The sequence below is a fragment of the Sus scrofa genome, chromosome 6, assembly GCF_000003025.6.
Source record: "Sus scrofa isolate TJ Tabasco breed Duroc chromosome 6, Sscrofa11.1, whole genome shotgun sequence".
NCBI classification, from domain to species: Eukaryota; Metazoa; Chordata; class Mammalia; order Artiodactyla; family Suidae; genus Sus; species Sus scrofa.
The window spans coordinates 80,905,113-80,929,522 of NC_010448.4; the positions used below are offsets into that span (position 1 = coordinate 80,905,113).

The window sequence follows — 24,410 nt, forward strand, 5'->3', positions numbered from 1 at the left end:
TAAAACATGAGTTAGAAAGGCACAGAGGTTGGCAACTCCCAACTCTCAGAAATGAAGTAGAAGGCAGAAGCCCAACTGGTTTGTTTTTTGTTTTGTTTTGTTTTTGTCTTTTTTAGGGCCGAAACCACGTCATATGGAGGTTCCCGCGCTAGGGGTTAATCTGAGCCGTAGCTGCTGGCCTGCATCACAGCCACAGCAATACCAGATCTGAGCCAAGTCTGCAACCTACATCACAGCTCACGGCAATGCCAGATCCTTAACCCACTGAGCGAGGCCAGGGATCGAACCTCATGGATACTAGTTTCCACTGAGCCATGGTGGGAATTCCCCAAGTGCTTTTTGTTTGTTTTTCTTTTTATGGCCACACCTGGGGCATATAGAAATTCCAGGGCCAGGGATGAATCTTAGCTGCATCGGGAACCCACGCCACATCCACAGCAATACCTATGCTGCAAGCTTACTGCAAGGCTGGATCCTGAGCAAGGCCAGGGATCAAATCTGCATCCTCAAAGAGACAATGTCAGGTCCTTAACCGGCTGAGCCACAACGAGAACTCCCCTTAGGTGTTTTGGGTTTTTTTGGGTTTTTTTTGCTTTTTAAGGCCACACTGGAGGCATATGGAGGTTCCCAAGCTACGGGTTGAATCTGAGCTGCAGCTGCTGGCCTATACCATGCCACAGCAATGCAGGGTCCGAGCCATGTCTTCGATCTATCCCGTAGCTCTCAGCAATGCCAGATCCCCAACCCACTGTGCAGGGCCAGGGATCGAACCCAAGTTCTCATGGATACTAGTTGGATTCGTTGCTGCTGAGCCACAACGGGAACTCCTTGTAGACTTTTTAATGGTGGCCATTCTGACTGGTATAAGGTGGTACTTCATTGTAGTTTTGATTAGCATTTCTCTAATAATTAGTGATGATGAGCATCTTTTCATGTATCTCTTGGCTGTCTGTACATCTTCTTTGGAGAAATGTCTAAGTCTCCCACTCATTTTTCAACTAGGTTGTTTTTTTATTATTGAATTGTACGAGCTGTTTGTATATTTTAGAAATTAAGCCCTTGTCAGTCACAGAATTTTCTCCCAGTCCTTAGGTTGTCTTTTTGCCTTTTTTATGGTTTTCTTTGCTGTGCAAAAGCTTATAAGTTTGATTAGGTCCCATTTGTTTATTTTTGCTTTTATTTCTATTGCCTTGAGGAACTGACCTAAGAAAACATTGGTATGATATATGTCAGAAAATGTTTTGCCTGTGTTCCCTTCTAGGAGTTTCATGATGTCATGTCTTATAATTAAGTATAAGCCATTTCAAGTTTATTTTTATGTGTGTTGTGACTCTGTGTTTAACTTCATTGATTGACATTTAGCTGTCCAGCTTTCCCAATAGCACTTGCTGAAGAGACTTTCTTTTCCCCATTGTATATTCTTGCCTCCTTTGTTGAAGATTAATTGTCCGTAGATGTGTGGGCAGTGTAGATGGATCTTGCTTCAAGAGTTTAATGGCTTATGAAAGGGATATATCTATATTTCATGGCCTGAGCACTTATTCAGTTTGGGGGACTCTTAAAAAAAAGTATGTTGAAAAATAATAAAACTAGAGAACAATGAAAAAATTATGTATACATAAACGTGTGTATAATTATGTAAACAAGTAAATGTGTATGTAATTATGTAATCAAAACTTGATTCAGGGGAGCTCCCATCGTGGTGTAGTGGCTAACAAATCCGACTAGGAACCATGAGGTTGCGGGTTCGATACCTGGCCTTGCTCAGTGGGTTAAAGATCCGGTGTTGCCATGAGCTGTGGTGTAGGTTGCAGATGCGGCTTGGATCCCGCATTGCTGTGGCTCTGGCATAGGCCGGTGGCTACAGCTCCGATTAGACCCCTAGCCCGGGAATCTCCATATGCCGAGGGAGTGGCCCTAGAAAAGGCAAAAAAAAGAAAATTTGATTCAGAGTATTGGAAGGAGTCCATGCAACTGAAGGTCCCTGATGCTTAAGTTTCATTAGTTTTAGAATAAATTCACCTCTGAGTGTGTATGCTGACATTATGGCAAACTGTTTAAAGTTTGAAATTGTTAAAATGGCTAAGCATTTAGGCAACACCACCTCATAAGGAATGGTGGCCTTGAGCTGGGCCTTGAAAAAGGACAGAATTTTTTGAGGTATTCTGGAAAAGGATGGACTTGTGGAGTTAATTCATACTCCTATGATTCCTTTTCCTCGGAAAAATAAATCCTATCTTGTAAGGTTATTAGGTCTAGATATAATGTAAACAAAATACTTACTGTAGTTGTGTAGCATAAAATAAGTAGGTAACTAGTGATTAAGTACCACCAGTGAAAAAAAGGAAGTGAAAAATGCTTGGAATATAATACAAAGTGGTTTGAGAAGCAGCAGGGAGTCCAGAGTGGATAACAGAATGTTGGGAGCAATGGGCAAATTAATTTAATTGGAAATGAGATTTTTCTAGGAACAAGGTAAGTTGGAGGGATCAGTAGTGTTCAGGTTACAGAGTTGTGTCTGGATTGTAGAGAGCCAAACACTAGATCTGGTGCTGTCCATTATGCTAGCCACTAGCCACTTTATGGTTAGTGAGTACTTACTCTGTGTCTAGTAGACTGAGAAAACTGAATTTTTGATTTAAAAATAATTTTTTTTTTTTTTTGGTGCCCCTGTGGTACATGGAAGTTTCCAGGCCAGGGATCAAATCCAAGCCCCAGCTGTGACCTATGCCGCAGCTGCAGCAACACTGGATCCTTAACCCACTGCATCAGGCTGGGGATCAAACCTATGCCGTCACAGAGACAGTGCAGAATCCTTAACCTGCTGCACCACAGTGGGAACTCTGAATTTTTAATTTTAATTGAATCCTAAATGTCCACATGGTTGTGGGTGGCTAGTGCTAACTTACTGAAAGTACGGGTACAGAACATTTCCATTATCACAGAAGATTCTATCAGGCAGCCTTGCACTGGATTATGAAGTGTAAGTGCTGTGAGAATTTAGAGAAGGGAGAGAAATGTTTGTAAGTTTGGAATATTTAGGGAATAATTTGCGGAGGAGGTGGACCTTGAATTTTAGGCATTGTATTTACAGAAAAAGGTGAGAGTAGCTTTTAGGGAGCTTAGTATTGAGGACTTTTTGACTAGTGTGTTTGAAAATGAGTAGAGGTGGTTTTGACTAGTTAGAGCCAGAGAGTATGTATGCTGGATTGAAAGTTTTGGCATTCATCTGTTGAACTATCTAAAACTATAATGTATTTGGAAAATTAATCTGGCCTTTGTGCCCTGGGTGAATTACAAGGAAGAACAATTAAAACAAGAAACTGGAGCTTTAAGGTGGTTGGGAAAGTGAATGAATCACTGTAGCATGGGTGTGGAAGAAAAAGGAAAGACTAGAAATGTAAATTTGAGAGTCATGGGTGTAAGAACAGTTACCCTGTTGACTCATATCTGCCTATTGGGACATCTTTTTGTCCTTGGTTATAAGTACTTGTAAACCTCTGAAGTCTCAGAGGATTTTACTTAGGGAGTGAGATTCCCAATCCTTTGTATTCAGAGCATCCACTCTTTTTCTCAGGGGAACAGTTTTTGTTTTTTAGAGTTTGTATGATTGTTTCAGATGGCTTTTAAACTTTTTAGTAAGTTGAGAAATCCTTTTTCATAAAATATAATTTTAGGAGTTCCCGTTGTGGCTTAGTGGTAACAAACCAGACAGACTAGAATCCATGAGGATGCAGGTTCAATCCCTGGCCTCACTCAGTGGGTTACAGATCGGTGTTGCTGTGAGCTGTGGTGTAGGTTGCAGACACAGCTCGGATCCAGCGTTGGCAAGGCTGTGGCATAGGCCGGCAGCTGCAGCTCCACTCTGACCCCTGCCTGGGAACTTCCATATGCTGCAGGTGCAGCCCTAAAAAGGCCAAAAAAAAAAAAAAAAAAAAAAATGCATAAAGTACTACTTGCCTGTTTCATGTCAAGGTTATTTTTTATTTTGGCTGCACCCACAGCACGCAGAAGTTCCTGGGCCAGGGATCAAACTGAAGCTGCAGTTGTGGCCTGCACCTCAGCTACAGCAGCACCAGATCCCTTAACCTGCTGCACTACATGGGAACTTTCTAGTTTATATTGTTTAAGTTTATAACAATTATTTTATAACAATTATTTTAATTGTCAGTCTTTGAGACAATGAGGCTATTCTGGTAGAGCCAAATTTGAGAATGGAGGTTAAAGCATAATACTTAACAGTCTTGTTTCAGCCTTAGTAATTTCTGTATTTTGTTTATGAAGTACTGTATTGATTGACAAGTAGTGGTAGTGCAAAAGCTTGTTTCATTTGCTTGTTTTTAGCTTGTCTTGCCATCTCTCAGTTGAACAAAGATGGCAGAAGAAATTTTATTCTTAGGTTTACCCAAAATTGAGTTCCTTACGTAATCCAAGTTCATTATGTTGGTGATCTCTAAAGGGCTGCAGTTTGGTTTAAAACATGAGTGCTCAGGTTAAAAATACATTTTAGGGAGCTCCTGTTGTGGCGCAGTGGTTAACAAATCCGACTAGGAACCATGAAGTTGAGGGTTTGATCCCTGCCCTTGCTCAGTGGGTTAAGGATCTGGCGTTGCCATGGGCTGTGGTGTAGGCCGGCAGCTGTAGCTCTGATTTGACCCCTGGCCTGGGAACCTCCATATGCTGCGGGAGTGGCCCAAGAAATGGCAAAAAGACCAAAAACAAAAACATTTTAAAGGAGGAATTCCCATCGTGGCACAGCGGAAACGAATCTGACTAGTAACCATGAGGTTGCAGGTTCAATCCCTGACCTCAATCAGTGGGTTAAGGATCCGGCGTTGCCATGGGCTGTGGTGTAGGTTGCAGATGCGACTCTGATCTGGCATTGCTGTGGTGTAGGTCAGTGCGGCTACAGCTCCAATTAGACCCCTAGCCTGGGAACCTCCATATGCTGCAGGTGTGGCCCTAAAAAGACAAAAAGACACATACACACACACACACACACACACAAAATACATCTTAAGGGAGTTCTCATCATGGCACAGCAGAAACAAATCCAGTGAGAAACCATAAGGTTGCCGATTCGATCCCTGGCCTTGCTCAGTGGGTTAAGATCCGGCGTTGCCGTGAGCTCTGATGTAGGTCGTGGATGCAGCTCAGAACTGGTGTTGCTGTGGCTGTGGTGTAGGCCAGCAGCTGTAGCTCCGATTAGACCCCTAGCCAGGGACTCTCCATATGCTGTGGGTACAGCCCTAAAAAGGAAAAAACAAAACAAAACAAAAAACATTTTAAGGCATTCCATTGTGTCTAAGCAGGTTAAGAATCCAACGTAGTCTCTGTGAGGTGGTTGTTCTATCCCTGGCCTCACTCAGTGGGTTAAGGATCCGGCATTTCCATAAGCTGTGTCATAGCTTGTAGATGTGGCTTGGATCCTGTGTTGCCATGGCTGTGGTATAGCAGCTCCGATTTGACCCCTAGCCTGAGAACTTGCATATGCTGAGGACCATAAAAAAAAAAAAGAAAAATAGGAGTTCCCATCGTGGCGCAGTAGCTAACGAATCCGACTAGGAACCATGAGGTTTTGGGTTCGATCCCTGCCCTTGCTCAGTGGGTTAACGATCCAGCGTTGCCGTGAGCTGTGGTGTAGGTTGCAGACGAGGCTCAGATCCCGCGTTGCTGTGGCTCTGGCGTAGGCCGGTGGCTACAGCTCCGATTCAACCCCTAGCCTGGGAACCTCCATATGCCGCGGGAGCGGCCCAAGAAATAGCAAAAAAGACAAAAAAAAAAAAAAAAAAAAGAAAAAGAAAAATACATTTAAAAATTAGTAAATGGGAGTTCCCCTCGTGGCTCATTGGTAAAGAAACCAACTAGTATCCATGAGGATGTGGGTTCGATCCCTGGTCTTACTTAGTGGGTTAAGGATCCAGAGTTGCTGTGAGCTGTGGTGTAGGTTGAAGATGTGGCTGGGAGCCTGAGTTTTTGTGGCTGTGGTGTAGGCTGGCAACTACAGCTCCAATTTGACTCTTAGACTGGGAACCTCCACGTGCCACAGATTTGACCCTAAAAAGCAAAAAAAAATTTAAAAATAGAAATTGGTAGGAGTTCCTGTCGTGGCTCAGTGGTCAATAAACCTGACTGGCATCCATGAGGATGCAGGTTCAATCCCTGGCCTCACTCAGTAGGTTAAGGATCTGGCGTTGCTGTGAGCTGTGGTAGTGGTCGCAGACGCAGCTTGGATCTGGCATTGCTGTGGCATAGACCGGCAGCTACAGCTCCGATTGGACCCCTAGCCTGGGAACCTCCATATGCCGCAAGTGCGGCCCTAAAAAAAGAAAGACAAAAAAAAATTTAGTAAATGAAGTCCCAAAGAGTCCTAGGGTTCTGGGTAACACAGTCCTTTCTCTGTTGTTGTTGAATACTTCACCTTAGATATTTTTACTCTTCCTACTTCTAGGTATTTTCTTTCTTTTTTTTCCTCTTTTGGCTTCCCCATGGCATAAGGAGTTCCTGGGCCCAGGGATCAGACCTGAGCCGCAGTTGCAACCTATGCTGCAGCTGTGGAAACACCAGATCCTTAACCTACTGTGTTGGGCAGGGGATTGAACCTGGATCCCAGTGCTGCAGAGACGCTGCTAATCCCTTTATGCCACAGCAGAAACTCCCTCTAGGTACTTTTTAATCTCTTTTGTTCCTGAAAACTTAGAACTCTTAGACCAGCCTTTTCCAAGTGTGTTCCTTTTTGGTAGTTAGCACTTCATCAAAACATTGGAGTAAACAATGTTTAAAAAGATTGTTTTTCGGTAAATTTTCTCAGTACCTTTAACCATATTGTAATTCCTCTGGGAAAGGGTCTTAAAAAGAATGCAGAGTTGGAGATCCTGTTGCAGTTCAGTGGGTTAAGAACCCAACTAGTATATCCATGAGGATTTGGGTTTGATCCCTGGCCTTGCCCAGTGGGTTAAAGGATCCAGCTGTGGTGTAGGTCACAGACATGGTTCCAGTCCCAAGTTGCTGTAGCTGTGGTGCAGGCCAGCAGCTGCAGCTCCAGTTTGACCCCTAGCCTGGGGACTTCCATGTGCCACAGGTATAGCCCTAAAAACAAAAAAGAAAGAATGCAGTGTTGCCTTAATTTTGGATTCCTTTTTCTTTCAAAGGGCATAGTGTCTTAAGAGCTGAACTACTGCAGGAGAGGATCTTATATTATTGTTTGTGTTTGTCTCAGAATTTGCACACTGTCCAGTTCCATAATAGGCACTTGATAAGTGATTATTTGATGGATGGATAGGATTGATGGCAAGGGATTAAAGGGCTGACTCTTTGGGACAGGGAGAGGTCAAGCACTGTTGAGTGGGTGAACGCAGAAAGGAATCTGCTTACTGTAAACCTGTATTACATTTTTGTTTTTCTTTTTTTGTCTTTTTGCCTTTTTCTAGGGCCACTCCCTCGGCATATGGAGGTTCCCAGGCTAGGGGTCTAATCAGAGCTACAGCCGCTGGCCCACACCACAGCCACAGCAACTCAGGAACCGAGCCACGTCTGCAACCTACACCACAGCTCACGGCAACGCTGGATCCTTAACCCACTGAGCAAGGCCAGGGATCGAACCCGCAACCTCATGGTTCCTAGTCGGATTCGTTAACCACTGCGCCATGACGGGAACTCCCTGTATTACATTTTTTAACTCCTCTCCCTCTTTGAAACTTTTTTCCCTTTTTGTTGCTTTACCCATTACCCTGAGGTCTTTCCTACAGTTTAACTCAGTCAAGTAAGATAAAGTTTAGTATCTATGTTTCTGGAGATTTTATTGTAAAGTCTCTATGATATTGTTACCTGATCAGAATTTTTTTTTGTCAACTAGAGTCTCAGCTTATTAAGGGCAGGGAAACTCATTCATAATCATTTTCTCCATTGTGCTATGTTCTCAGTGTTCAGTATTTGGTAGATAAATATAGTTATTCATGTGTTAAATAAGATTCTGTCTTTTTTTTTTTTTTTTCCTAGGGCCGCACCTGTGGCATATGGAGATTCCCAGGCTAGGGTTCTAATCGGAGCTGTAGCTGCCGGCCTACCCAGAGCCACAGCCACAGCCACAGCCACATCAGATCTGAGCCGAGTCTGCAGCCTACACCACAGCACACTGCAACTCCGGATACTTATCCCACTGAGCAAGGCCAGGGATCGACCCTGAAACCTCATGGTTCCTAGTTGAATTTGTTACTTCTGTGCCACAACTTCCTAAAATAAGATTCTTACATGGGTCAAAACCATTCAATTTATCTGTAGTCGTTTGCATTTTTGAATCCAATCCCTGTTTTTAGTAAAACTTTTTTTTTTCCTTTTTAGGGCCGAACCTGTGGCAAATGGAAGTTCCCAGGCTAAGGGTCAAATCTGAGGTGCAGCTGCCAGCCTACACCATAGCCACAGCAATGCCATATCCAAGCTGTATCTGCGAACTCCGCCACAGCTCACGGCAACACTGGATCTTTAACCCACTGAGGGGGGCCAGGGATCGAATCCACATCCTCATGGATACTAGTCGAGTTCGTTACTGAGCCTCAACGGGAACTCCTTATTAAAACTCTTTATCTCCCCTAACCACCTGCTCCCCTAACCCTCCCAAATCCTGTGGTTGTGTCGTTTAAAAAAAGAAGACGACAGATAAAAGCAGTCAACACTCTGGAGCTATTTGCAATGATATTTCAAAAGTTAAAATAGATTACATTCACTATAATCAACAGGACTGTTCATTTCAGAAATCTGATAAATTAGATACGTGATAGGTGGAAGCCATGTTGCTTTGCCCTGTCTCCACATTCAATAAGTTATTATTTTATTCATTTTACCTTTCATTGAATCCAGAATGGAGAGCTGCTGTTTCTATGGCTTCTTGAAATCTTTATTAGGGTGGGAGCCACAATGATAATTTGACAGTGTTCCAAAGTTGATCACTACTTGCAATACCACATTACACATTTTACCAAAGAGGTCCATAATATTCTTCCCTATCCTGAGTTGCTTTACTCCTAATAAAACACCAAGACTATGTCCTCTTTCTACTTATAACCTGGTTTTCTTCTTTATAACCAGAGTGAATTTGTAAGACCTGTAGCTTCAATTTCCACATCACTTACTCAATTTGTTGTAATAAGGATTCTTTGCTCTCATCATTCAGCTCTCTTAAGTCTCTAACTTTTTCTTTTTTGGTTTCTGGAATTCTTTTGGTATTTTCTTATGCAGTAGTATTTAGGAGTACAGATTGGCATTAGATAGACTTGTCATTCTAGTTAAATATGTTTTTGTCTGACTGAGGGCTACTTTAGTCTTTTGTTGAAACTTCCAGTATGTGAACATGATGCATTCATACATATAGATAAACACACATACACAATTATTAGTTGTATAGAGCCTCAGAGTCATGGATCTGATTTTTAGTACTATGATGTAAGTTAGAGATGGGGCTAAATCTGAAAAGACCTAGGATTGTTTCATGAGAAATTTTTTTTTTTTTAAATACTTAGCTATTATGGTTGGGGGTGGGAGGATGCACTGAAGGTTTGGGATGGAAATGCTATAGAATTTGGTTGTAATGATTGTTGTACACCTATAAATGTAATAAAATTCATTAAATAAAAAAAATACTTACCTATTATGAGCTAGCTTGTTCCTTGCTTACTTCCCTTAAAATTTAAAGTTAAAAAGCAATTCACAGTCACTGATGGTTCCAAATAGAGTTTCTTCTGACTTTAGATGTTCATGGTATTTAGCTGTTGCTGGTGTAATCTCCATATAGGTAGAGTACAGAGAGATGGATGAAAGCTTGGCCAACCTCTCAGAAGATGAGTATTATTCAGAAGAAGAAAGAAATGCTAAAGCAGAGAAGGAGAAGAAGCTTCCCCCACCACCACCTCAAGCCCCACCTGAGGAAGAAAATGAAAGTGAGCCTGAGGAACCATCCGGTGAGTTATAGTAACCAACCACAGTTTTGTATTATCTTAGAAATGAGAATACATGAATTGATTCCTGTTCTGCAGTGTTCATTGTCTTTGGTTTATACTGTGATATTGGTCATGTGTATTTTAGTGTGTACATGCACGCACATGCACACATGCCTGTACATGTACATACACATGCATACATACATAGTGGTACTGACATTCTCTTGTGTGTGTCTGTACAAATAGAAGGAAAGTAAGAAAAGGAGAAGTGGAAGGATAAAGGCAGTTGGAAAGTTTGAGAAAATAAACAATTGGAGAAAATATGCAGAAAGTCAGACCTAAAGAACCAAAGCTTTCAGTGATAACTCTGATTCAGAATTTACAAGTAGAATGGCTCAGAAATTATTCTGGCTAAATTATGCCATTTGCTTTGTGGTCAGATACTTTCTGATAAAATCTTCATGGTGTGGCTCAGTTTTGAAAAGGGTCTTTTCCTGGTGAACAAATATAAAAATATATTCTGAGGTCAAAAAGAAGAGGCCTAGGAGTTCCTGCTGTGGTGCAGTCGCTTAAGAATATGGCTGCAGAGGCTCAGGTCACTATGGAGGTGCATGTTCAAGCCCCGGCCCGGGAGTGGTGGGTTAAAGAAGCCAGCGTTGCCACAGGTGCGGCTCAGATTCAATCCCTGGTTTAGGAACTTCCATATGCCACAGGTGTGGCCATAAAAAAAAGAAAAGGTCCAAGCACCTGTTATTTTTAGTTACTGAGCCCTTCAGTGAAAGGAATGGTAAAAGGCCACGAAGAGATTCTAAGGTTACACAATCTTCCCTGGGACATGGAGTCTATAGTACTGCTTTCAGAGCCTCAAACATCTTAAAAGAATTCTCACATCCCTTCAGTGAGTCCTACTGAAGAAACCCAGAGCAATCAGGAATACCCTTCTGTTTGTTTTTGTTTTTTTGGTTTTGTTTGTTTTTTACCCTTCTGTTTTAGAGTCTTAATTAATACTTCATTATCTTCTGCCTTTAATGGCATCTCGTTATCTCTTCTTGACTTTGAATTTTTACTGAGTTCTTCTCCTTAAAATAGTTTCTGTATTTCCAGTAACTCCAGGCTTATTCACCTCATAAATTCTTTTAGTCTTTTTAAAAAAATACTTGTTTCAGACTCCATCTTCCTCACTTTCATAGGTATGGTGATTGACATATTTTTTTATAAGAAATTTTATCTTTTGCTTTAGCCTCTTTTTGTTGTTGTTTTGTCTAGTTTTCTCTTCTTACATGTTATACGAATACCTAGAAGTTGTTGGGTTTTTTGTTTATTTTTTTAAGGATTAATACTGGAGTATCACTTGAGGGTATTATAAATCAGGTGTTATTTGTTTATTTATTTATTTATTGACTGCTCCTGTGGCATGTGAAACTTCCTAGGCCAGGGATTGAACCCTGAGCCACAACAATGACATGCATGTCAAATCGTTAATTGCTAGGCCACCAGAGAACTTAAATCAGGTGTTAATTTAAACTTAGATTTAGGGAGTTCCTGTCATGACTCAGCGGTTAACAAACCTGACTAGTATCCATGAGGATGTGGGTTTGACTCCTGGCCTTGCCCAGTGGGTCAAGGATCCAGCCTTGCCCGGAGCTGTGGTAGAGGTCACAGATGCAGTTCAGATTCTGAGTTGCTGTGGCTGTGGCATAGGCTGGTTGCTTGGGCTCCAATTGGACCCCCAGCCAGGGAACTTCCATATGCCGTGGGTGCAGCCCTAAAAAGACAAAAAAAAAAAACCCCAAAAAAACCCAAACTTAGATTTAGAACATATCACACAGATTCTGGATAAAACTCTCAATAAAGTTTTATAATTTGCAATAATTACAATAAAGTGTAATAAAAGGAATTAGTTTGAGAAAATTTAGAAAAAGGTAGGTTAGATTCTGGGTTCAATTCTTCTCCGGAATCAGGTTTCCTAAGAATGGTTTTCCTAAAATTTTTTTTTTTTTTGTCTTTTTGTTGTTGTTGTTGCTATTTCTTGGGCCGCTCCCGCGGCATATGGAGATTCCCAGGCTAGGGGACTAATCGGAGCTGTAGCCACCAGCCTACGCCAGAGCCACAGCAACGCGGGATCCGAGCCGCGTCTGCAACCTACACCACAGCTCACGGCAACGCTGGATCGTTAACCCACTGAGCAAGGGCAGGGACCAAACCCGCAACCTCATGGTTCCTAGTTGGATTCGTTAACCACTGCGCCACGACGGGAACTCCCTTTTTTTTTTTTTTGTAAGGGCAGCATGTGCGGCGTATGGAAGTTCCCAGGCTAGGGGTTGGATTGGAGCTTCAGCTGACAGCCTATGCCACAGCCACAGTAATGCCAGATCTGAGCCATGTCTGCAACCTACACCACAGCTCACAGCAATGCCAGGTCCTTAACCCACTGAGCGAGGCCAGGGATTGAACCCACATCCTCATGGATACTAGTCAGGTTCATTTCCACTGAGCTGTAGTGGGAACTCGCTTAAAACTTTCTTAAAATTATTTATTTCAGTTACTTATTGGCAGTGGTATATTACCTTTGGGAGTAATGTCCCTGAGGCAAATGTACATCAACAGCGCCTTCTTTCTTTTTTTTTTTTTCCCTTTTACCTTCAGCTTGCTTGCTTGCTTTTTTTTTAAGGGCCTCACCTGCAGCACATGGAAGTTCCCAGGGAATTGGAGCTGCAGCTGCTGGCCTGTGCCACACCACAGCAATGCCAGATCCGAGCTGCATCTGTGACCTACACTGCAGCTCACTGCAACGTTATATTCTTAACCCATTGACTGGGGTCAGGGATTGAACCCGAGTCCTCATGGATACTAGTCAGGTTCATTTCCACTGAGCCATGATAGGAATTCCGTCTCTTCCCTTCTTTCTCTCCTTAATTCCCAAGTCTTCCCTGACACTCTACTCCTTTCTTCTGTATTCTTTGGTTCTTGCCTTTTCTTCTACTTTTGCTGTAGAGTTGCTAATGGGGTACTTGGCTTTGGTAGCTGTGATATAGCTCAAGAGGCTGCTGATCTCTTAGTTTAGGGACTGAGTTTCTTCAGTAGATCATCTGATATCTCAGATGCTGCCCTATGCTTTTTTGTGGGTGGATGTCAGTATCTCTGGTAAGTAACTGATTTACCGTAGGGCACAAAGTTGATATATACTTCGTCCTCTGAAAATTTTGAACCAGATCTTGGTGTTTTCTTTTTTGTGATAGAGTTTTTTTAAAATTTCGTTTTCTGCTATATAGCACAGGGAACTATATCTAGTCACTTGTGAAGGAACATGATAGAGGATAATGCGAGAGAAAGAATGTGTGTGTATATATGTGTGAGTGGGTCACTTCGCTGTACAGTAGGAAATTGACAGAATGCTGTAAACCAACTATAATGGAAAAAAGCAAAAATCATTTTTAAAAAAGAAAAAAATTAAAAATTCAGAAAAAAGAAAAAAAAATTTTTCATATGTGCCAGGTACTGTTCATACAAAAAGTAAATAATTTAGCAAAGGGATTTAGGATTTGGGGAACTGTCTTTATGCCATTATGTTCTGGTTAATTATGTAGAAACTGTCCAAGGTTTCCAAATCTCTTGTCGTATCAGAACTTGTTCTTTAACTTAAATTTTCATTCAGAAATTGCATGGAAGCATTGCCATATGGGTATCTTAAAATCTTGAGAGAAGACGTGGGTCTAGTTCTTTACCAAATCTTTTCTGGGTCATTTTAGGTGATGACTAGACATTAATTTACTCTCTCAAAATATGTAAGTAAGGTTTGAATATGTTTCATTCCTACCAACTTTTAAACATGTTTAGAAAATTTTGCTTTGCTTGACACGGTGTTGAGGAATAAAATATTTTGTTAATTATGAAATCACAGCGTATTCTGAAGTCAGTGGGTCAAATGATTTGACTGGAGAAGATTCCTCTAGGAGAGTTATAAGAGGAGGCAGAAAGGAAATAGGAGCCTTGGTTGCCAGACTGAGGAATTTGAACTTAGCCTTTAAGCACTGGGAGAATCTGGTCAGGGTAGCACTGAGGTTTTTTTTTGAGTGAGAGGTATTGTACCAAAATACATGTTTGGGGGGGGAATCAGCCTATGTGCTCTATTAGGGAGTAAAGACTGGGATTGGAGAGATGATTTAGGCTATTTTGGTAATTAAGTTTACTGGATTTTGATCAATGAAAAATGTCCTCAAATAGCAAAGGTGAATTGTTTCGGAAATAGGAGGTTTGAGTTTTTATGTTTGTTTGGATTTATTTAATTGGGAAAAATTCTCTGTTCTGGGTTAAACACTTTTTTGGATTTGTCAGTTTTTAATTATAACTTAACATGGCATATAGTCCTTGGTACTCATCTGCATAAATAATGTATTTTTCATGCTAAATATTGCTGCTTATATTTAAAATATACCTAATTGTTTTCTTAAACATTTTCATGTATTTTTATATTTACTTTACACTTTTGGATATATTTGTTTTAACAAATGATGATTTTGTTTGGTTTCTCTTTGGTTTTCTCTCAGAATAAAAGTGTTTTTTAGGTTATGGCAACTGAATCTGAACAGGTTTTCTTTGAAATTGAGTGGTGGTGTCGCACAAAAGTGGAGCATCTATAAAGCAGGGTAAAAATCTCCATTAGAGTTTATATACTGGTTTAGAATAATTGCCCCTCTGTTAAAGTAGCCTTCTATTGAAGAAAAGCTTTTTTCCTTTCTGGACTCAGCTGTTACCCTGTGTACTTTAGATTATTCCTTAGTGAGGTTTTATCATATTAACTGATTGCTAGCACTTAGCTTTTTGATTTTCATACAAAAACATAATTTTTTTCCCTTCACTGCCTTTTAGCAGTTGACATTTTAAAGAAAAAGCTCACTAGTAATTCCTGGATTTAATTTTTTTTTCTTTTTTCTTTTTAGGGCTGAGCCCTTGGCATATGAAAGTTCCCAGGCTGGGGGTTGAATCAGAGCCACAGCCAACCGGCCTACGCCACAGCCACGGCAACACCAGATCCAAGCCTCGTCTGTGACTTATGCCATAGCCTGTTGCAGTGCCCAACCCTTAACCCACTTAGGGAGACCTGGGATCAAATCCATATCCTCGTGGACACAAGTTCTTAACCCACTGAGCCACAATGGGAACTCCTTGGATTTAAATTTTATATTGAATTACTGTTTAGGAAATCTGGTTTGGAAAGATACATTTTATTTTGGGTTAGAAGTAGTTCAGTTGTGTATAGCTTAAGACTTTTATGGGAACTTACTCTAAATAAAATGAAATTTGAAATGGTCTACTAAGACGGCTTTCTTAAGACTTCCCAGAGTTTCCTCTATGGTGTAGTAGGTTAGGGATCTGGCACCGTCTCTGTGGTGGGAAGGGTTTGTGATCCCTGGCCTGGCACAGTGGGTTAAGGATCTGGTATTGCTGCAGCTGTAGCATAGGTCACAGCTGCTGCTTGGATTTGATCCCTGGCTCAGGAACTTCCATTTCTTAAATATGCTGCCTGTGCTACCAAAATAAATATATAAAAAGATTTCTTCAAGTTAATGGATTTCTCAATGGTGACAGCAGACTTATGTTTAAAATGTATTATGGGAGGAGTTCCCGTCGTGGTGCAGTGGTTAACGAATCCGACTAGGAACCATGAGGTTGCGGGTTCGGTCCCTGCCCCTGCTCAGTGGGTTAACGATCCAGCGTTGCCGTGAGCTGTGGTGTAGGTTGCAGACGAGGCTCGGATCCCGCATTGCTGTGGCTCTGGCGTAGGCCGGTGGCTACAGCTGCAATTCACCCCCTAGCCTGGGAATCTCCATATGCCGCGGGAGCGGCCCAAGAAATAGCAACAACAATAAAAGACAAAAAAAAAAAAAAATGTATTATGTATATGCACATCTCTGTGTGTGTACGTACCATTTTTCCAGGCTCAGTGATGTACTAACAGTCTTGCCATGAAACTCAAAGACTTGCATTAACCACTGGTTATTTCTTCGAATCAGTATTGTTAGATATAGTTAGCTGGGTGGTGACAGCTCTGTATTATTGTCCATTTTATTGAATGACTGTGGGAAGAATAACTATCTCCTTTTAAAAAAAGAATTCTAGTAAGAATATCAACAGAGGAAGGTGTTTACTCGCTTCTTTATTGTGATGGTAATTTCAGATGTGTGTGGTGTATATGATTGAAAGTGATACAGGCTGTTAAATTACAAGACGGTGAGATGTGAGAGTGATGTGACAAAAAATTTTGTGTGGTTTTAGTAATTTTGGGTTCTTGTTCATGTAATAGTCATGCTATAGGTTGAAAGTATTTTAAACCACACAAAAGGAGATCCAACCTTAATTAGGAAAAATGCTAGACTTGTAGAAAATATACAAAATGTTTGTGTATAGAGAGAAGAATTTTGCTTAAAATTCAGTGAGGTTTAATCACAAATACTGTTGTAATGAAAATAGCTATACGACAGAAGGTTGATGACCAAAAATTTGATGAATTTCATACTTGGTACAGCAAAAATATAAAAGGCAGGATCTTTGGATTACCCTTTAGAATATGGTATAATAGAATATGACGGGAGAAGAGCTAAAGGTGGACCTTACTTTTAAAGAAAAACAATTGGAGTTCTCATTGTGGCTCAGCGGTGTAAGAACCGGACATAGTGTCTGTAAGGATGCAGGGTTGACCTCTGGCCGAATTCAGTGGGTTAAGGATCTGGTGGTGCTGCAAGCTGCAGCATAGGTCACAGATAGGCCTCAGATCTGGTGTTGCTGTGGCTGCAGCTGTCGTTCCATTTCAATGTGCCCAGGATCTTGTGTATGTCACAGGTATAGCCATGAAAAGAAGAAAAGAAAAAAAATCAATGGTTGGGCCCAGTATTTGTACAGTAGTCCTTATGTTTTCATAGTTCTTTGTTTATAAGATGCCCTGATCATCTCTCCTGTAAGTCATAGTAATTGCAGTCAATTAAAGTGCTGGGTTTGGCAGCATGGATAGTTAGAGTTCAGGTGAATACTTTTGTTTACTGTGCTCTAAGTACTCTCAACTGGCTTATCTCGGGCTTTTCTCTCTGATTTCTCTCTTCATGCCTACAAGTGCGTGCCTCCATACTCAACAAGATACCCTCCTTTGTAGATTTACTAGAAGTTACTAGGAAATTCATCCCTGACAGAGTTGTTTATGTTGCAGTTTTGGCCTGCTAGTGTCAACTAAGTGCCTGAAAACAACTGAGGTCTGGTTATATGTGTACATTTAGAAAAGAGACCTAGGATTAATTTTCTTTTTTCTTTTTTTTGTATAGCATCATTTCAGTGTTCTGATTTAGAACTGTGCTCTAGAATAACTTCCTAAAGAGCTGGGGGCAGGGGGGAAATGTCACAGTCTGAAAAATCTAAATCAACTTAAAATTTTTACATTTTGAGAGATTACTAAAAATGGACCAAGATGTATATTATTGTACAACATGTGGTCCCTACTCTCAGTTTATAGCCTAGTATGAGATACAGATGTATACATAAATGTATAATAGAAGGCAGAGTATTCTTAAATGTTGCATTTCAGGATAAAAATTTGGAGAGTCTTAGAAGCAGACAGAGGAAAGGAAAGAAGCTTTTCATATCCTTCTTTACTTAAAGAGTTAAAAAAAAAAAAATCAGCCAAGAAAGGGATTGGTAGTGTGGAGGGGGAAATTTTTACAAAATAGAAAAAAACTCATTTTCTGTATAAAATAAGATTCCCTCAAATGTGTGACTCCTCAATCACTTTATTCTACATACATTAATTGTAAAACTATAGTGCTTTGTTCCAGGCATGTTGTTGGATTCTGAGGTTCACAGCTGAAGACTAGGTCCTCCTGTAAAAATCACAGTCCAGTTTAGGGTTACAGATATTAAGAAGAAACAATACAATAAAAGTATATTCAATGTATGGTGAGATCTCAGAAGTTGTTTTTAGTTGTTTTTCCCAAAGCTGGGTTTTAGAAGTTTTACTTTAAACATGAAGGAATGAAGTTACGCTTTTATGAAATAGTTTGAAAGCCTTGATTTTTAACTGTTTACTGCTTGGCTGATAAGAATGAATCAGATGCTACCAAGTTATGTTTGGTCTTTGAGAGATTGAGATGCTTTTATTTTTTTTTCTTCTTTCTTTTTATTCCATACCTTCAGCTTATGGAAGTTCCCAGGCTAAAGATCAAATCGGAGCTGTAGCTGAGGCCTATGCCACAACCAGAGCAACACCAGATCCAAGCTGCATCTGTGACTTCTGCCACAGTTTGTGGCTACAGCAGATCCTTAATCCAGGGATAGAACCGGCATACTCACAGACAATATTGTGTTCTTAACCCACTGAGCCACAATGGAAACTCCTGAGCTGTTTTTCTTAATGATTTTATTTTATTGATTATTTTACTTTATTTCTTATTAAGGCAAAATAGTAATTTGTTTAGCTGAGCAACTTTATTTTAATTTCCTTGTATGCTTTTTTTTGGCTGCACTTGGTGGCATGTGGAAGTTCCCAGGCTAGGGATTGAACCTGAACCACAACACGCAAGCCACTGCGGTGACAGTGCTGGATCCTTAACCTGCTGTGCCGCAAGAGAACTCCCTTCCTTGTATCCTTGTGTTACAGTACTTTATTTGGTGTGATCATGGGTAGTAGAACAACAGGATGCTTTGTGAGGATTTTTTTTCTTCATCTTCAAAATGGGGCTTGATATGAGGATTAAATGACAAGGTATGGACTTCATTTTTGTGTACAAACATCTTGTATTTATTAAACACAGAGTTGAACCATGAGTAAGGTGGATTGGTACTTAGTCATTTTGGCCTCAGCATGCAGTGGTTCAGTGTGGGATCTTAGTTTTCAGACGAGGGTTTGAACTCGGACCACAGTTGTGGAAGTGCCAAATCCTAGCCACTGTACCACCAGGAAATTCCTGAGATTGGTATTTTAATCAGAAAAAAATCAGGTTAGGTTATGGAATAGGGTGACATACATATTCTGTCATTTTTGGAGACTGTAAAGTGTGGTAGACCATTTTCAGTCATGTGGCATAGAACATTCTTTACAAAATACATCATTCTCTAAGCTTTTATATGTTAAATCATAGGAGGAATGGCAAATCTCAGAACTTTTTTTTTTTTTGGTCTTTTTAGGGCTACATCCGGGGCATGTGGGCATATGGAAATTCCCAGGCTAGGGGTCTGAATCGGAGCTGTAGCCTCTGGCTATGCCTGCCGCAGTCATATCAACACAGGATCCAAGTCGCTTCTGCAACCTACACTGCAGCTCACAGCAACACTGGTTCCTTTGTGAGGCCAGGGATGGAGCCTGCATCCTATGGATGCTAGTCGGGTTCATTACAGCTGAGCCACAGGAGGAACTCCTGGTACTTTGTAATATAGACTTTCTCTCCTCAGAGAATAACATAATATAAATCCCTGTATTAACTATTGAGATATAACATGTTAACATTTTGCCTCATTTGCCGATTACAGATGTTTTAAACATTTGAAAATAGGATTGTTTTTCCTTTTGCTGCTTTTTGCATTTTCTGATATTTAAAGATAGGAGAGCACATATGATTAATTAATGCCTAGGAAGTTGTTTCTTTTTAATAGCAGTGTAGACTCAAATCATATTTAAGATGGAAAGGGCCTCTGATCGTAGTAGGGGAAGATGTAGATAGCCAGGGTTCTGAAAACCTGTTGCAATATAACATAGCATCTGAATTGTAGATTTCTTTGCAACATTTTGAAAAGTGAACTACAAACCAAGATTTTGCAACAAAATAAGTAAGGAAAGTGTACTATGGAATGTGGAGGGGAACAGCATGTGAAAAATTCTTCCAGTTGGCTTCTAAAAACTTTGCTTTCCTCTCTAACTTGTAGAGTTTTTACTTTCTTTTGTGTAGGATCTCTGCTACTGAGCTTTTTAGTTCTACCCCAGTGCTGATTTAAGGAGCAAAGCAGTGCTGCAGCTCCTCCAGTGGTACAGTGAGAAAATTCCAGGCAGGCTCCTACCTCAGAGAGGGCCATTTTCCTGCTTCATAGACTTAAAGGCTATCTGTTTTAGCTCAGTGTTTTAAATGACAGTGTAGCCCTAGCGTTGCTGCTCTAATTGGAAGTTTAATTTTGGTGATTTTGTTGGACAGTATTGATCATTGTTAGGTGTTTTTTTTATTTTTTTGGGGGGATAAGACAAAGTTTATTTATAAACTTAAGAACAGCAGAGTGGTATAATATAGTTTGATCCAAAGTAAAATTATTTTTATAAACATATATCAGAGTAAACTTAGGAAAGCACAAGTAAATCTATCTACAAAACAGAAACAGACTCATAGACATAGAGAACAGACTTGTGGTTGCGGCGGTGGGGGGGAGAAGAAATGGGATGGACTGGGAATTTGGGGTTAATAGATGCAAACTATTACATTTACTTTTTTTTTTAACTAAGTGAATTTTATTATGTTTATAGTTGTACAACCATCATCACAATCCAGTTTTACATTTCCATCCCAAACCCCTGGCCCATCCCTGTGTCCCCCCCCCCCAGCATTAGGTGTTTTTAAATGCCTTTAATATGCTTCAAAGGAACCCCTGAGGCTCTTCCTTCAGGCTAGTTTCATCTACTTTCCTTGTGTTTCTTTGAACTGTTTCATTTTTCTGCCAGATATCATAGATGGTTAGCAGGAAAGAGACACATCAAGAGTAGTATACATTAAGATGTTTTTAAAGCCACCTCTCACCATAGCAAAGACAGGAAAGTAGCACAAAGTGATAGTCACCAGGAGTTCCCGTCGTGGCTCAGTGGTTAATGAATCCAACTGGGAACCATGAGATTGCGGGTTTGATCCTGCCCTTGCTCAGTGAGTTAGGGATCCGGCATTGCCGAGAGCTGTGGTGTAGGTCGCAGACGCTGCTCGGATCCCACGTTGCTGTGGCTGTGGTGTAGGCCGGCGGCTACAGCTCTTATTAGCCTGGGAACCTCCATATGCCGCAGTTGGGGCCCTAGAAAAGACCAAAAAAAAAGTGATGGTCACCAATAACTCAATTTTTTCCCCAAAATTTCCCCTTTTTTAAACTTTATGTCATTTTTTTATATCAGTCTTTGAAACTGTGACTTTCCTTTTGAGATTAATTATACAGCTGCTTCAAACTTTTACCTCCATGCTAATTTAAAATTTCTTAGCCCCATTTTCACTTGTGAGTTCTAATCTTTACTTTTCAATCCTCTTTAGGGTATTTCCATTTAATTTTACTAGCCTACCTCCCAGATTTCCTATTTGTCCATTGTATTACTACTCTCCTGAACTTTGGAAGCTTGGAGTCATCTTGAAAGTCCCTTATCCCTTTCATCAAGTCTTCTTTAAAGTCATGTGTCTTCCTGAGTACAGCCTCTTTGACTTGTTATGCCTTATCCATTTTTACTGTTACCTTTTGATTCTAGTGGATTTCACTTCACATCTGGATTATTTCAGTAGTCTTTCAATTGGATCTCCTTTGTCTAGGTTCCCTTTCCCCTCTAATCCATGCTTCATAGTGACCAGATTTTTTAAACTAAACATCGCTTGTTTTGTTGCTTTCCTCCTGAAAAAATCATACAGTTCTCCTGCATTGCTATTAAGATCAAGGTTTAAGTTTTGACCCTGAAGGTGGCCCATTTATGCTTAACCTGCGGGATTTCCCAGTGCTATTTGAGACTATCTCCTTCATTAAGCTGTGTGGTTCGTTACACATACCATGCCTGTGCTTTTCTCCTTGCTTTCGTAAACGCTCTGGACTATGCTGATGGTTTTACTGCCTCTTAGTCTATCCAAATCTCTCCTGATTTGTACAGAAAAGCTCCCTGATTCCTCAAGTCTGTTAGTTTCTTGTTTCCTTAAAAAATAAAAAAGTTTCTTGATATTTTTCGTCTTCCCTCAATTAGATTATAAATTTAATTAGATTATCCTTTGAAAACAGGGACTCCGGAGTTCCCGTCGTGGCGCAGTGGTTAACGAATCTGACTAGGAACCATGAGGTTGCAGGTTCGGTCCCCGCCCTTGCTCAGTGGGTTAACGATCCAGCGTTGCCGTGAGCTGTGGTGTAGGTTGCAGACGCGGCTCGGATCCAGTGTTGCTGTGGCTCTGGCGAAGGCTGGTGGCTGCAGCTCCGATTCGACCCCTAGCCTGGGAACCTCCATATGCCGCGGGAGCGGCCCAAGAAATAGCAAAAAGACAAAAAAAAAAAAATGAAAACAGGGACTCTGTTGTACTTTTGTATTTTGTGGTAGGCATTAAATCTGTGAGATTATTAACTAAGAAACTCAACTGACATGTTAATATGGTGGAAATTTATGTGTTCAAAGATGGTTTTAACTTTTGAGATTTTTTTCCTTTGCCAGTCTGTCCAATTTGAAGTCGATCCTTGGCAGTCACTTTTATTCCATAACTTTGGTAAATTTTTGATTAAATAAATTTTGATAAATTGATTTTGTTTAAAAATCATTGCTTCTTAGAGATTTAGATGTTTCTCAAAATGTTTACAGAAGTTTTCAGAGAATGTGGTTCCAAGAAACTCAATAGCCAAAATGTGATGAATATGTTGTTGAGTGTGTTCCTGGGAACAACAGACCAGTGCTTTTCGTCTCCATGCCTGCCAGATAAAAGTATTTGAAAGTAATAGACTTCCTCTTAAGATGTTGAAAGAGTGGTCTCTTGAGAGTTTGAATCAAGATAAGAAAACATCCAGTAGTGTGATTATAACTAAAATACTTCATTGTTCTTCAAGAATAACTTAACAGGTCTGCAGAAGATTATTAGAGGACAACTGAAAAGCTGCTATGTAAGATAAACCAAAAAGATTTTGTTTTCAATTTGGAGAAGATATGCACAAATAAAATGGATTAATGTTCTCTGCTTCAAACTTGATTGTATGTGTGTGTGTGGTGCTGGGGGTGGCGATAAAAACAAAAAGAATTCTGCTTATGCAGTAGTGCCCAAATCAAGGCGATGTTAAAAAGTTGCTTTTGTGTATTTTCATCTGCTGTTTTGAATTGGAGCTCATGGAAGATGACAACTATATTTGCCTGCTGTTCCATGTCTTTGTGCCACTGTCTAAAACAGAGTTCTAGGCCCAAAAGACCCAAAGAGCAAATGAATACAATATGTTATATATTATAATCAGAGACACCACCTGGATGGAAGGTTAGCTGCAAACATTTGTATGTGTCCTATTCCTAAGAAAATGATGAATATTCTGTGAAAGAGTAAAGGAAATTAATATGTAACTATAAGACTATTTCTTATGCCCATTGTATTGCACAGTTCTGTGCTTATTATAGCATGCTGGGAGAATAAAGAATTTGAGAGCTAGTAAAGCAAAAAAACAAAAAAAACAAAAGAATTGGTTTAGAATATCACTAATAAAAATAGTGCTGTTTTCAACTGTCTTTGGAGAAGTTACCCTCAAAATATTCACAAGTGTGTTATGATTAGAGGAAATAGCATCCTTATCTTTTATCAAATACTCATCAGTCAAGAGATAAATATATTGTTCCTTTAATTTTAAGCATTTGCTGTTTTGTTTTCCATCATTTCTTACATGTCTGTATTACCTTCTGCTTGGTTTTCTCGTTTTTCTCTGCTTAAGTAATACTTTGGAGTTTTTTTTTTCTTTTTTGAAAAAAGAAGAGCAGAAGCTCTTATGAGAGATCTCTTTGAAAAAAATCTCTCCAGAGTATTGAATATTTTCTGGGTTTCTCCCACATATTTTTTTAAATCAAAGAACAGTGTCTTTATAAGAATTTTGTTAGTTCCTTTTTTCAAAAGCAGAAGACAAACAGGGTTGCCTCACCTTGTTGCAAGAGCAACCTTGTTGACCTTTTGAGCATATAAGTCAGGAGTAAGAAAAAGTACCATTGAGAGAGAAAAAAAATCAGTAAAGTCAATAGCATATTGTATGACATATAATGGGAGAAGGCAGCAAATGATAGAAATAGGAAGGGTAAAATAATTCAGACTTAATGGCAAGCTTGAAAGTGTTTTTTGGTTTTATTTTTACTTACTTATTTATGAAGTGGTGAGATGCCATCATGATAAGAGACTGTTGTTTTCATTCTTTGCCAAGCCAGGAACATAATTTGAAAAAGAGGAGTCATATTTTTTTAACTCTGAAAGATTTTTATGAATAAATCCATAAGTTATTAAGAATGAACAGTTTTAATCTAAACTTTAAAATTTTCGGAGTTCTCGTTGTGGCGCAGTGGTTGGCGAATCCAACTAGGAACCATGAGGTTGCAGGTTCGATCCCTGGCCTTCCTCAGTGGGTTAAGGATCCGGCTTTGCCGTGAGCTGTGGTGTAGGTCGCAGACACAGCTCAGATCTTGCGTTGCTGTGGCTCTGGCGTAGGCCAGTGGCTACAGCTCCGATTGGACCCCTAGCCTGGGAACCTCCATATGCTGCAGAAGCAGCCCTAGAAAAGGCA

General features: G+C 40.2%; 1 protein-coding gene across 4 annotated transcripts in view; it reads left to right on the plus strand.

Moving 5' to 3' along the window:
- Nucleotides 1-24,410, plus strand: part of KDM1A (lysine demethylase 1A) — a 68,469-nt gene that overhangs the window by 1,706 nt on the left and 42,353 nt on the right. For all 4 annotated transcript variants that reach the window (XM_021093198.1, XM_021093199.1, XM_021093200.1 and 1 more), the window contains 1 exon segment: nucleotides 9,788-9,953. In XM_021093198.1, coding sequence (XP_020948857.1) covers nucleotides 9,788-9,953 — 166 coding nt within the window.